The sequence below is a fragment of the Pogoniulus pusillus genome, chromosome 1 (genome assembly GCF_015220805.1).
Source record: "Pogoniulus pusillus isolate bPogPus1 chromosome 1, bPogPus1.pri, whole genome shotgun sequence".
Taxonomy (NCBI): domain Eukaryota; kingdom Metazoa; phylum Chordata; class Aves; order Piciformes; family Lybiidae; genus Pogoniulus; species Pogoniulus pusillus.
In genome coordinates, this window is record NC_087264.1 from 10571215 (window position 1) to 10586072 (window position 14858).

Consider the following 14858-nt stretch of genomic DNA (forward strand, 5'->3'; position numbering starts at 1 on the left):
TTTTTCCTCCAGAGCTGCATACTATTAACCTCGAAGGGAAAAGTCCTGCAGCTGTCTACCTTAAATACACTTAAGCAACTTTGCGATGTTGTTTGAAACCCAATTAAACCATAAACCAGAATTGCTACAGTTTAAAATTTTACTCCTACATTTTCATCTAACAGTAAATAGCATTTACCAGCAAGGGTAACTTGTAAGATGTTCTGTTTCCTTCAAGGATAACCCACCTTATATCTTGTCTACAAGCATATCATGTACCCAGAAAAGAACTGGGAGCTATTCAGAGCTAATACAAAGTTCTGATTTCTCAGTTGATCAATGGCAGGTTATAGGTTATTGGACTGGGGGTGGGGGGGAATTACCATTATCTACTCCTGTCATCCTAAGAACATTAGCAGGAATAATTTGGTTTATGACATGCGTCTCAACATCCTGCAGAGAACTTCCAAGGAGAAGCAGGAAGCAGCAGCACAGTAGCGACTGCTCAGCAGATGGCAGCACACACCCGCGAACACACCAGGACACAGGACCATTCTATTCCTCCCAACTGCTTATGAAGAATCCTGCCAGCTACATTATGCCATGCCTCTTAGTACTGCCAAGTCACCTTGCCTTGCAGAAATTCCCATCCTTAGCAAGCAAAGCAAAGATCTGACATTCTGCCCGTTTCATTTGCCTCCAGAAGTTTTTCACTGCAATAATTATTTGCATACAACACTCAGCTGCAACATTGCGCTGGCTGAGCCACTTGAGATGCAATTCCTATCTCACTATATAAACTATTATGCTGTATAATTCACAAGCATTAAGGGTCTAATGTTTAGAGTAAGCCACTAAAATGGCCTATTATATGGTTGCCTCTATTTATAGTTTGAAGAAATTTCTCTCTTTAATCATCCCCATATTTTCCTCAAATCTACCACTTTTTTTGTGGTGACCATTGATTATTTCTGTTCTTCAAAAGGATGACTATTATATGATCTTCAGATCACTGAGTCAGCAGTGAAAAGATCAATACAAACACAGTATATGAAACTTAATGTATTAATGGTATGTAATCACATACTATTAATAACTAAATTTCACTTTTATTAAGCATGATCACACAACAGAAGAGACAAATACATTTTATTTAACTTCTGCATTTTATTCTGAAACCACTGATCTAGATTTTAGAACTAAAGATTTCATGGGTAAATATCAAAAGGAAAGGATAAAACAAAAGTGCCATGAATCAGTAATTGGAAAATATTCTTATGCCATAAAGGAAAACTATTACATTTTACTGTATGAAAATTTAATAAAAAATTATATCAATATATGAAGTTTGGATCAGAACAATCTAGATCATCAGTTTCCTTTCTCTTCTAACTTTTGGTTAATAAGAACCTCAAACACCTTTGTTGTATGTCTTTTTCAAAAACCAGTGGCAGGACTAAACAGGAAAAATCCAACATGCAATTAAAGACAAAACTTCATGCTCCAAGGCTCACGACCTTTTAGGCAGGTAATGAATTAAACCTAGATTTGCTTTGTCTTTCACATACCTTGTGATAAACCTGCTCAGAAGTATTACTGAAATGAAAACTGCATTCTGCTTTACGTTGTTTTATAAATAAACTCCTGTGCTAGGAGCTAACCTTTTGAAAAAAAAAGATTAACATATTCCAACCTATGTTTTCACATCCTCACACTAATCTTAAGAAACAGTCCTGCAAAACAAGTTTCCAAGGGTAATATAGAAGACAGAACCAATTTTAGATGAGCTGTAATACTGTGGAAGACTTTGAGAAGTACTTAAACATTCAATGCAACAAGCTTATGTAGCTGATAAAGACCATTTCCTCTTTCATGCTGCTTTTCAGACTGGTCAATGAGATGCTGAGAATCCACCTAATCAAAAGAAGCAAGATAAAAGTCAAAACACATTCTTAATAATATTTTTTTCTGTATAATGTAGTTAAGGAAGAGTTTTGAGAGTTTCAAATTATACAGGAATTTTCAGTTCCATGTCACCTGTTTCAAGTACTATAAAAATGCTGTACCTCAGGGTTTGCTCAAGTCAGAATACTATTCCACAACCAATTCCAAAGCACTACAGATAGTACTTTGTGAGATGATGTAAGAAAGATGTCCTGCAATTCTTCAGATGCAGTGGGGAAAATCCTGATCCAAGGCCTGTTCATTAACTTGCTACAGAAGCTAAATACCAATATAACTGAATAGAAAATTATCTTCCAAGCATAACTGAATTTGAAACATGAAAATAGAACCATTTTAGCTTAAGGCAGTGTATCGTAACACATCCTAACCCCTCTGTGAATGCCTACTAGAAATATGTACCCTTGGAGCTTGTTCACAGTTGTCAGTCTTTTTAAGGAGACCTATACCCCTCAACCTGTGTGGCTTGGGAGTGGGAGAGAGAAGCAGCACAGTAGAGGTGCATGTAGAAATGTTACTCCGGCAACAAGTAATTCCTTGCTCCAATTAAGAAAATGCACATCTATATCAGGAAATGAGTGGCCTGCAAAAGTTCTTGCAGAAAGGCAAGATTTTCACCAAGTAGGAAGCTAAGCTTTTCAGCTTTATGAAACCTTCCTGGGTTTCAAGAAAATAGGCCTCCTATCTGATCCCACCACATTCATTCTACAGTAAGCAATATTTCAGTCTCTTTAAAAGGGAAAAGCTGCCTGAAGGCATGGCAACCCAAACCAAAACTGAAGTGCACTGCAGCCAGGTAAATTCTAAACAAGGCAAATGTATCAGTCTTGTAGGCCATGGCTGCTTAATAGAAACACACAGAGTTTTACACCTTCCAAACAAAAGAAAAGTTGCCTTTACAGTCTCTCTCACTTCAAAAACTATGAAGTGTTCTATTTGAAAAGGCTAAGTATTCATATACACACAAATGAAACAAAACATCCAAACTGAGAAGACTACAAAAATAAAGTATTAATAAACTGGTATATACACAATGGCTCTTTTGTCTTAAATCTGACTCTACAGTCATGTCACTATTTTAAAATTCAATACTCAAAAGCAACAAACAAATCCCTCCAAAGGAACTTCTCCTTTTGAGCACTTAACTAACTGTATTTGGGTTCTTGAAGGAAAAAATATGTTGTGGTTTTTTTTTTCCTCTATACTCTTACCTGATTCCACGCATAGGACTTCTCATACCATGTAGGAACAATTCGATCTCGAGCTTTTTGTTTGCAGATTAAACTGAAATTACATCAAAACAGTCTTCAGAGATACTATTTGATTAATTATAAAGACAAAAGAATTATTATATTAGGTACAACTCTGTATTTACAAGGTGGCTGTACTGAAGGGAAATCTTGAATTCCCCTGATAATCAGATTTGTTCACTTCTCTGTACTTTGCTCCTCTAGAGCAGGAAGCCAAAACACAATTTTTTTGAGATGTTAAGTGTATCAGAATATTTTCTTTTAAAGCAAATAATGCTTGAGGTCCTTTTCATTTACAAAGGAAACTCTCTAATTTCCTAAGTTTTACGCAGTTTGTTCATTAGAATGTATAATACAGTTATTTTTAGAGTATTTTGCTTTGCATGACAACTCAATTACTATGGATTGTCTGTCTGCTCCAGTTATTTCCTCAAGCTGTGCAAAGTACAACAGTAGTAGACTTTAATTAATTCTGTCTAGATGGGTTTTTCAAATACTGATTTTAGTCTTAAGTAGTGGTGACATGTTGTAAATACAATTAGCTTTTGAAAAATGGAAAAAAATTATGAAGGACTGTTCAGGATATACTTTTTGCATATTTACTCTTACTAATAAAAGGTCAATACTCTTCCAAGACATAAACCAAAGTACAATTAGGGGAAAAAAAAGGATTCAAAATTTAAAAAGAAATATTTTACACAAAGGAATAGAACACATTATGACAATAACCAGATTCTATTTCTTTACAAAGGCTGAAAAATAAAAGCAGAAAAAATTGCTATAGGATCATTAAAGCAGAATCAGTAAAAAAGCAAAGATATTTCAAGAGAGTGTCATGGAGAGAAAACACTACCCCAGAAAGGTATAAAATCTGAAAGAAAAAGCAGCAGAGAAGTCTGATGAGAATGACCAAGTCAGACAGTTGGCACTGACTGCACTGGGGAACACATCAAGACTGAGGACCTGTGCAGGCTGTTCCTTCCCCTCCTAGCTGGCTGAAGGTGTCTAAACCTTCACCTCAAAAAAGACAGCAAGTGTTCACATGTCTAAAGAAACTGCAGTGACATTTTTGTGCCTTGAATTTAGCATTTTAAGTGTCGATGTCCAAGCATAAGCTCCTGATATTGCCACACTCACCTTCAAATAGGTTTTGTGATTTGGCTTCTGTCTACTTTCCTTGACTTCTCCCTACACTTGTTACAGCATGAATCACAAGCAAACTCTGTTCATTTTTTGAAGTCTAAGCGTGGCACTACATAGCAGTGTCCAAGGGCAGTGCAAACACCAACTGGCCTGAGGCATTTGGACATACCCAGGAAATTAAATACTGCATCAGCAGCATGCTCCACAGCTGCTATTTTACCAAGAGTCTTCTGGACAGGAAATGTAAACATCTTTCTGTCAGTGTGCCTCCGTGGTTCTTAAGTTGAATGCATGAGCAGCATACATCTGAGGTACAGCCTTTGCAAAGCTGTACTACCACTTTTGGAAGTTCACAAAACCCACTGCAACAGCAACAGTTGGAAGCTGCAATGCCTTGAAGGGAAGAGCTGCTGACACCAGCAGTATGCACAGTGTGACACACAAAACATCCTTCATCATATGCAAAATGTCTGCTGGTAAGATAACATGTATTGGGTATCTCCACATCTGGCAGTTGTCTATGCTCTTTTAACTTAATCTTTAGCACCACAAAAGGTGAGGCTGACTTCCCTGACACTTCTTAAATTATGAAATACTCCACACTGAAATTTTCTTTTGAGCTTTGGGAATTAGAAGGGTGGGTATTTGCCATTGCAAGGCAATGTCATAGTTTGTTTTGTTTTTTTTTTCCCCCCCAGAGGGGAAGGTTAGAAAGGGAAGGGAGAAGCATCAACTGAGCAGGTACATTCAGAAACAAGTATCATGGTTTAACTCCTCTGGCAACTACACACCAACACAGCCACTCGCTGATAATCGATATGATAACTTAGCTTACCCTATCAGCTGAGCTTAAAGGCTTCTGATCTTTATCAACATGAGGAAGTGCCTCAGTTTAGAACACAGTTACTTTAGAACAGCTCTATTTCCCAAAAAATGCCACATCTCACAGATGAGCAAATACTGCAGAGCTTAACTCTTAATTCATGACTGAGTCATAGCTCTTTTTAAATCTGTTCTGTATAGAGCCAGGTAGGGATGGGAAACATCTACTGCTGATGCAGACAGCGCCAAAGCACATGCTGCATTTACATGCAGGGAAAGACTTTTCACAGCACACTCAGAAGTGGCAGACATTAGAAGGAGCTGTTACAGGAATGCTACGCTGAATGAGTTCCCCTGAATGCTTCCCACACACCACAAACTGAAAAAAGATTCTCAAGACCGGCTGCGCTGATCTACAATAGTCCTTTCAAAAACACTGCTTCAGACAAGAATCACAGAATGTCAGGGTCTGGAAGGGACCTGGAAAGACCATCAAGAAGCAGAGAGGCCTGTTGGAAAAAAAAGGCAGGTGGCCTTGCTTTTATTAATAATTTAACCTGTGACTTCTGGCAATTAAACTGGCCAACACCCATCCTAGTACACAAGTCTGTTGAGGGAGGAAATGTAGCACATACAATTCAAATTTAATGTACAGGGAGAAATAATAATACAGCTCCTTCTGCACTCCCATGTCATGACACTGTTTTTTAGCTTTGTCCTGCGTGCACGAAGCAAAGATACATCAGAACTGGTATCCCACAGAACAGGTTTTACAGTCTAGGTTTTATGATTCTTAAGTGGTCAGGCTTCCCTGAAGAACCAGTGTTTCCACAAGAAGTCTAAAGTTGTTGAGTATACAGCTTTATAAATAAACAAAGTAAATTAAACGCATCATTAAATGAGAACATATATTATTTCCCTAAAGCCTAATCTAAGCCATGCTTCAAGCAATCATTTATTTTTGTTTTTGCTGAGACTGTGAAACAGAAGATCTTAATTCTACCAAATTATTACCGCAGAAGATTCTGACGAACGTTCTCTTGCAGCTGTCTCATTATCTCTTGTCCAGAACTTGCAGCGCATTCACAGAGCAGCTTATTAATGGCTGTCCTTAGAATGTTTATCTGTAAAAACACCAGTGACAGAATAAAAGGCACTCTAAATCAGCACTTGTTTTGGATTATATTATACTGACATCAAGGTGGTTATGGCATCCACACCATCAAACTTCAAATGGAATACTGTTAATAGAAACAAAAAACATCCAAAGCTTTAGACATGCTTCTTCCTCCAGCTGGTCAAAAGATATTAATGTTCACCCACTTGTTATCACAGTCTTCAAGGTTACTCAGATACACCACAAAACACAGAGGCTCACACTTGCCTCAATTATTTCCAACATATAATTCCTTCTGTAAAAGCTTTGAAGAATTTTTCTATCTATCCATAATTTTCATATGCACAACTGCTTAGTGTTACCATTCTAGCTAAAGTGTCATGAACGCAGACATCACATACACCAAGTCAGTGCTTTCAGCAAACAATAGCTCATGGGTAAGATTACCAGCATGTCCACTGTGTCCTTAAAAAGCCTCTATAGATCACCTAATATACCTGATCTGTACAAACAACTAATGAGGGAATGTGTGGCCTTTCACTGTCTGAAGCACATGCCAAATCTGAAGCACAGATCAAATACAGCTTACTGTTCTGCACAACAGAGTCCACGAGTTGCAGACAGGCTGTAAATGAGGAATGTAGGGGGCTTCACTGTTTGTTTAGTTGATTTACTCTCAGAGAAGTAGCTTGATACAGACAGCTTAGAGATGTAAAATCCAACTGAAGACTGCAAAGCAGTAATACTAGGCTGACTAATAAAAACTAATAACGACTAAACTGATGCTTTTGTTTTGGATGGTGTACTATGTACTGTTATACAGTACTTTGTTTTTCCAAACTGTATGGAGTAACTTTTTTTGACTCTGATTAAGTATCCAAGGCTATAAACAGGTAATACACTAAAGGAAAAAACCCCAATTCAACAAATCCAACAACAGAACCACAGCTCAAAACAAGTTACCTTATTAACTCTTAATAATTAAGATGTTCTGACACACTGGATTCTACTCTACTTATTTCCTACTACAGTGAAAATTCTTATGCATGTTTTACCTCTGATATGTCTTCCACTCCAAAATGAACATCAAACGTCAGCTCCATGTCATTTTCCGGAAGCAGTGGAGCCCCACAAGTTTGACTACAACCCAAGCCACACAGAACACCAGTAAAATGCTTTCCACTTTTATCTACCCTATATAAGAAAAACAAACAGTCTTGCCTAGAAATGAAGAAATTGAACTCACATAAAGACAGACTCAAAGGAATTTGTCTAAACCATGCCAAGCAAGATACAGTGTTTTAAAGAAACTAAAAATATTCAGGGACATTCATACCTAACTAAACCTTTTTAAATACAGTGACAAAGCAAAATTGAAGTTTTGGTTATGAATACATACAATCATAAAACTTTAAAATAGAATCTCATATATATACACACACATATGTGCAAGACTAAAAACTAGCTTCACTATGTTGAAGTGACAGTCTACAGACAAAAGAATTTAAACCAGAATTCAGTTTTCACAAAATTTATTCAAGTTTCTCTCATCCTGTAGGTTTCAAACATGCAAGGCTCTATAGTTTGTCTTTCTAAACTTTCAGCATGATTTTCAGGAACTGTATTGCCTTATCATGAGTGCACAGCCTGCAACATCAAATCCTAAGTACAGGAAGCAAACTACCTTAGCTACTACTATACTAAAACTGAAAAAAGATACCAGAATCGCATGAACAACAAGAGAATATACTAAATGAAGAAAATAAAAACAAAATTCTGTCAAATTTTTGAGAATCCCAAATAAAAGGGAAAAAACACCATGTTTTAAATTGGATGGTACCTGAGTTCCATAGCAGGAGCAAACAGCATACTGAGGAGTGCAAGCAGGCCAGGAATAGGAGGCATTAAAGATGTTTCATCTAAAATCACAGCAGATCCTGTCACAAAAAAACAAACAAACAAACAACTGAAGAGTGTCCCTGGAAGTGTTCAAGAAAAGCATGGATGAGGCACCTGGTGCCATGGTCTAGTTGACTGGATAGGACTAGGTGCTAGGTTGGACTGGATGATCTTGGAGGTCTCTTCCAACCTGGTCGATTCTACGATTCTAAGATAGATTCTATGATTCTAACCATAGAAATACAGTGACATATTTAGCTCATAAAGCTATGCATTTTAAAACAAAAGCCTAGAGAAACTGAACATTAAGCATTACCAGTTGTATTTGCTGATATAGAAGCAGCAACCAACAACTGCTGAAAGGGATCCTCTAGAGCATCACAGACAACAACAGAGTTTATGCTTTCCTTTTGTATCAAAGCCATTCTGAGGAAGAAATAAATATTTTCAACATTAGAAAACCATACAAACATGTCAAGCAATGAAACCTCAATAAATAGCAGTTACTGGCTGAACATTACCTGAATACCACTTAGCACATGCCTATGGTAGTTAAATAATGTCTGTAAGCAACTTTACTAAAACTATTCTTGACATTTTACATAGCAGTAGCATGCATATTAATGCACTTCAGCTTTTTCAATGAAAAAACACTCTGATAAATAGGCAAAACTCATCATTTTACAAAAGCAACACTTGAGAACATGCCTGTGCTTCACAGTAAAAGTCTTTTCATACCTAAACTGGGACACTCTCGTCATAGCGTAGCATTTCACCTCATAAGGAGTGAAGGGGCCAAACACTGTCACCTTCAAAAAGAGAAAGTACAAATGATATTCTAATGAGCCAACACAAATGATATTCTAATGAGCCAACACCTGTATCTCTCCAAATTAAAACTCTCTATAAACGAAAATCAAAACACATTTCAGCATGTGTTGAGTAACAATGAATTGATAAGCAGCATTTTTATTTTGCATCTGAAGCTAACTTTGCTTGTTGAGGCACCAAAACAAAGATACTGTATTTTCACAGGTGCTGAAGTTTCCTAACTGGCAGTTCCCACATGCCGAAAGATGAGCCGCAGGGGGAGGCGACCAGCCTGGATGAGCAAAGAGCTCCTGAAGGAAGTGGGGGAGAAAAAGAGGGTGTATCGCCTCTGGAAGGAGGGGAAGGCTTCTCCTGATGTGTTTAAGGAGGTAGCCAGACTATGTAGGAGAAAAATTAGAGAGGCTAAGGCTCAGCTAGAACTTAGGCTGGCCACTTCCGTGAAATTTAACAAAAAACACTTTTATAAATTTATCAATGCTAAAAGGAAGGGCAAGAAGACCCTCCACTCCTTACTGGACCAGGAGGGGAACACTATAACTGATGATGAAGCAAAGGCAGAGGTCCTGAATGCCTTCTTTGCCTCAGTTTTCAACAGTAAGGAGAGAGGAGGAGGATGCAAATGGCCTCTTAAACTGGGGGATGGGGTCGGGGAGCAGTGTGTTCCCCTGGAAATTCATGAGGAATTAGTTCAGGACCTGCTGAGCCATCTGGACACCCACAAGTCCATGGGACCAGATGGGATCCATCCCAGGGTGCTGAGAGAGCTGGCAGCTGAGCTGGCCAAGCCACTCTCCATCATTTTCCAGCAGTCCTGGCTCACCGGAGAGGTTCCAGGAGACTGGAAAATGGCCAACGTGGTCCCCATCCACAAAAAGGGTCGGATGGAGGAACCTGGGAACTACAGACCCGTCAGCCTGACCTCAGTGCCAGGGAAACTGATGGAGCAGGTTCTCTTGGGGCCAATAACTGCGCACCTGAGGGATGGCAAAGATCTCAGGTCCAGCCAGCATGGGTTTAGGAAGGGCAGATCCTGCCTTTCTAACCTGATCTCCTTCTATGATCAGGTGACCCGCTTGGTGGATGTGGGGAGGCCTGTGGATGTGGTCTATCTGGACTTCAGCAAGGCCTTTGACACTGTCCCCCACAGCAAACTGCTGGCTAAGCTGTCAACCCGCGTCTTGGATGGTAACACTCTGTGCTGGGTTAGGAACTGGCTGGAGGGCCGGACCCAGAGAGTGGTGGTGAATGGTGCCACATCCAGCTGGCGGCCAGTCACTAGTGGTGTCCCTCAGGGATCAGTGCTGGGCCCCATCCTCTTTAACATCTTCATAGATGATCTGGATGAGGGCATCGAGTCAGTCATCAGCAAGTTTGCAGATGACACTAAGCTGGGGGCAGATGTGACTGAGCTGGAGGGCAGAAGGGCTCTGCAGCGGGACCTTGACCGCCTGCACAGATGGGCAGAGGCCAATGGGATGGGGTTCAATAGCTCAAAGTGCAGGGTGCTGCACTTTGGCCACAGCAACCCCATGCAGAGATACAGGCTGGGGTCGGAGTGGCTGGAGAGCAGCCAGACAGAGAGGGATCTGGGGGTACTGATTGATACCCGCCTGAACATGAGCCAGCAGTGTGCCCAGGTGGCCAAGAGAGCCAGTGGCATCCTGGCTTGTATCAGGAGTGGTGTGGTCAGCAGGAGCAGGGAGGTCATTCTGCCCCTGTACTCTGCACTGGTCAGACCACACCTCGAGTACTGCGTTCAGTTCTGGGCCCCCCAGTTTAGGAAGGACACTGAGATGCTTGAGCGTGTCCAGAGAAGGGCGACGAGGCTGGTGAGAGGCCTTGAGCACAAGCCCTACGAGGAGAGGCTTAGGGAGCTGGGGTTGTTTAGCCTGGAGAAGAGGAGGCTCAGGGGTGACCTTATTGCTGTCTACAACTACCTGAGGGGCGGTTGTGGCCAGGAGGAGGTTGCTCTCTTCTCTCAGGTGGCCAGCTCCAGAACAAGAGGACACAGCCTCAGGCTGCGCCAGGGGAAATTTCGGCTCGAGGTGAGGAGAAAGTTCTTCACTGAGAGAGTCATTAGGCACTGGAATGGGCTGCCTGGGGAGGTGGTGGAGTCGTCGTCCCTGGGGCAGTTCAAGGCAAGGTTGGATGTGGCACTTGGTGCCATGGTCTAGCCTTGGGCACTGTGGTAAAGGGTTGGACTTGATGATCTGTGAGGTCTCTTCCAACCTTGGTGATACTGTGATACTGTGATACTGTAACTTCAGCTGGCTTAAAAAACCCACAGGTTCAGACTTCATAGAGCATCTAGCAAATTCAGGTTATACTTGTTCACATGAGGAGGGTGTTTAACCTTGAAAATATCACACTTTATGGAACTGAGCAATTAAATGTGATTACTTCTGTGGGTAAACTGACCATGATTAGGTGCTCTAAAATCCTAAAATTTGTCAAGTTTGAAATGAGAGCTATCATGTAGATGAGGTTAAACTTGTAATTGGAATGCAGAATACGACACACATTTTTGTGTCCTGCTCCAGTTTAGCTATGACTAGGCATCTCAAAATGTCTAAGTATGAATAAATTCAGAGTTTGTAATGAGCAATGGGAGAAACATTCACTGTTTCATTATTACCACTTACTGGAGAGTCCACTGCACCACCTATCACTGCTTACCTATTCCTAGCTGAGGAAGAACAAGTAGTAGAAATGAAGGTTCGCATTCCATGGAAAAATTGGTAGGATTGTAACTACCCATTTTTGCTGCAGCTCATATAATGAAGACTAACGTGTGGAAGCTGCATTCGGTTTCTCAGCTTCATTTTTGCAGTGCTTCAGAATGCTGCTTTAGGATGTGTTAGATGAGCTGACTCAATTAGCTCTTAGGCTATATCTCAATGTTTTAAAAGCTGTAACAGATGTCTGCAGTGGTGGTCACGTGGCTTTCTACTAGTAGAAAACTAAATGCCCTAATGAAAGGCATCAAATATGATTTGGTTATTAAAAGGTACTGTCAGTCTTCATCTCCATGCTAACAACATGAGAAGCAGAACTACGTAGTAACATACCAAAACGACCAGAATTACCTTATGGGTTGGCACTTTGCACTGACTGTCAGAAAAACAGTTTAATGATCTTTCAATGAGATTCTTCGTGTTCTCTCTTGAAGGTACAGATGCTTTCTCTTCTTTTGCTACTTGGTTGAAAGAAAAACTCTCGAGCAGATCATGGCTTTGCTATATAGTAATGGAAGAGCATTAAAGCCATGGCACAACTGTTGTGTTTTATAAAGTTTTACAAATTTGAGGTCCTACTCAGAGAACACACATACTTGGAACACAAATCCTATATGAGGAGAGGCTGAGGGAGCTGGGGGTGTGCAGTCTGGAGAAAAGGAGGCTCAGGGGTGACCTCGTTGCTGTCTACAACTACCTGAAGGGAGGTCGTAGCCAGGTGGGGGGGTGGCCTCTTCTCCCAGGCAGCCAGCAATAGAACAAGGGGACACAGTCTCAAGTTGCACTGGGGGAGGTCTAGGCTGGATGTTAGGAGGAAGTTCTTGACAGAGAGAGTGATTTGCCATTGGAATGGGCTGCCCAGGGAGGTGGTGGAGGCACCATCCCTGGAGGTGTTGAAGAAAAGCCTGGATGAGGCACTCGGTGCCACGGTCTAGATGACTGGATAGGGCTGGGGGATAGGTTGGACAGGATGATCTTGGAGGTCTCTTCCAACCTGGTTGATTCTATGATTCTTGCATATGAATATAAACCCCAATGTTCTTATCTTTCAGATTATAAGGAGCACAAAAATGGAAGACAGTTAAAACTATCAAACAGTTACATTTTTTCAACATTTTAAAAGAACAGTTCCAATTGATGGAATCATCACCTGAAAAACATCTCTTTGGAAAGGTGTCTTAAAGCAGCAATGCTTTTGTCCAACAGCTCAATATTAATTATACCAGAACACAGAAATATATTGTCCCATTCAAGTATTAATCTGGCCTAATCCCATGACATCAGTCAAGACTACAGCTCAATTTCTCAGGACAGTCTGAACTGAAATATATTAGTAGAAGTAGAAGCAGTTTACTCAATACATACTTGTGATTCACACGATTCTTCTGCTAGTTCAGCGTAACATTCTTCGATAAGCATGTCTCGAATATTCACAAGCTCTTTGCCTTTTGAGTGATGGAAAACATCCACATGCAGGACACCATGAACAAATGAATGCACCTTGGCTAGAAGAGTATAGCCATTTACTAGTGAGGCAAATCTCTGGCTAGCACTGTAACTCCACCATTCCCCACACACAAGAGATTTTGCAGATGGACGCATCTTGCATATCTTAAACTCTAAAGCCTGGAGAAAAAAAATTGAAAACAATGCTTGCCTGAGTGAAGAATCAGAATGAAAATCTTTGTCAACAAATTGTTTGAATTAATAACTATGAATGACTTCATAATTATTACAGTGGCTTACATTAATTCCTAAGACAACTGTAACGCTAGTCGCCTAATTCCAATTCAGTTCCTGCTAACTCAGCTACACATCACAGCTAATATCACTTTAATGTAGACAGCTGCTGATGAATCAAGGGCAAACATAGTATAAGTAAAATTTAATTCAGTATTACTTCACAATCTGCATTAAAATCTTAGGAGCATAGAGATATCTTCTCTGGAAAAAAACTTTATAGTTATTTTCAACAGAAAATATGGCCAGACCACTGCAGCTATCCTGTCCCTGGCAAGCAAGTGTAATTAAGTTCTCAATTAACCCCTTCTCCACAATCACTATAATTATTTCTTTGAATGAATTTACAACAGCAACTCTTCTTTTTTTAGCCAGTCATTAAAAGAGATCATTAAAATATTAGGCCTGAGGTAGAAATACACTTCCCTTTAATAAAATCTGAAACAAAGAAAAAAACCTGACAGCAAACCAACCAATCCTCCACCACTACCCACAGACAAGAAGGGATGTCTCTTACCAAAACTCATTTATTAAAAAAAAAATTATAAAAGAAAACCAAATAAAACTGACACTGTCAAGACATAATAGTAAGAATACATAAATAAACCCATACTTCTGCCTGTGTACTCATTTTCATAATTAAATGCCTCAGAGTGAAGTTAGTATGACATGTCTGTTTTAATTAACTGCAAAAAAATCTGAATGAGGCCTGAAGTGCAGAATTTCACTCTAAGTCTAGTTATGTTATTTGTAAGCACAGATCAAGAGTATTTTTTTTCTGAAAAAAAAAAAGCTATAAAGACCCTCAGATTTGTGTTTGTTATGGGTTTTATTTGGACCCCAACAAACTGGAATTTATCCCCCAGAGTAAATTACCAAATAAACTCAGAACTTGGAAGCAAAATGAAGGTTATAGTAACAAATATGGACTAAATGTAAGAAGTATGAAAGGCAATAAACATATACAGGGTATATTTACATATAATTACAATTTAACAACAATACAAGGACCCCCTACAGTAATCCAGCTTTTCCCTCCCTAGGCAGTCCAGAGGAACTGCTGGCAACCTTCTGCCCTGCCCCTTCCCCTTGCCGGTACTTCAAGAGAAACAACATCTGAGTCAGTTGATCCAGCAGAAGGTCAGAAGGGAGATAAGAGAGCCACATAAGCAAGTGAAGGAAAAGGAGAACTGCAAGTCTGTGCTACCAAGTATAAACTATTCAGCAAACAAATGGGATTATATAGATTTATCAGTTATTATACTGTGTCCTATCCCTAGCTTTATTTACCTTTTACTCAAGAGTTTCTGGTAAATTCTTACTCTTGGCAATTAGCAACTAGGCCAAAGAGTTAGTTCTAAACCATCACAGTGTTACAGA

The 14858-nt window shown here is 39.9% G+C and overlaps 1 protein-coding gene across 1 annotated transcript in view; it reads right to left on the reverse strand.

The window, feature by feature from the left end:
• Positions 1-1126: 1126 nt before the first annotated feature.
• The window catches only part of TDRD9 (tudor domain containing 9), a 79120-nt gene continuing 65388 nt past the window's right edge, over positions 1127-14858 (reverse strand). Inside the window, exons 28-36 of the mRNA XM_064165663.1 lie at positions 13104-13364; positions 12090-12239; positions 8911-8981; positions 8489-8598; positions 8114-8210; positions 7329-7467; positions 6171-6280; positions 3153-3225; positions 1127-1893 (exon numbers count right to left, since the gene is read on the reverse strand). Coding sequence (XP_064021733.1) covers positions 1798-1893; positions 3153-3225; positions 6171-6280; positions 7329-7467; positions 8114-8210; positions 8489-8598; positions 8911-8981; positions 12090-12239; positions 13104-13364 — 1107 coding nt within the window. The 3' untranslated portion in view covers positions 1127-1797. The remainder of the gene's footprint in view (positions 1894-3152; positions 3226-6170; positions 6281-7328; positions 7468-8113; positions 8211-8488; positions 8599-8910; positions 8982-12089; positions 12240-13103; positions 13365-14858) is intronic.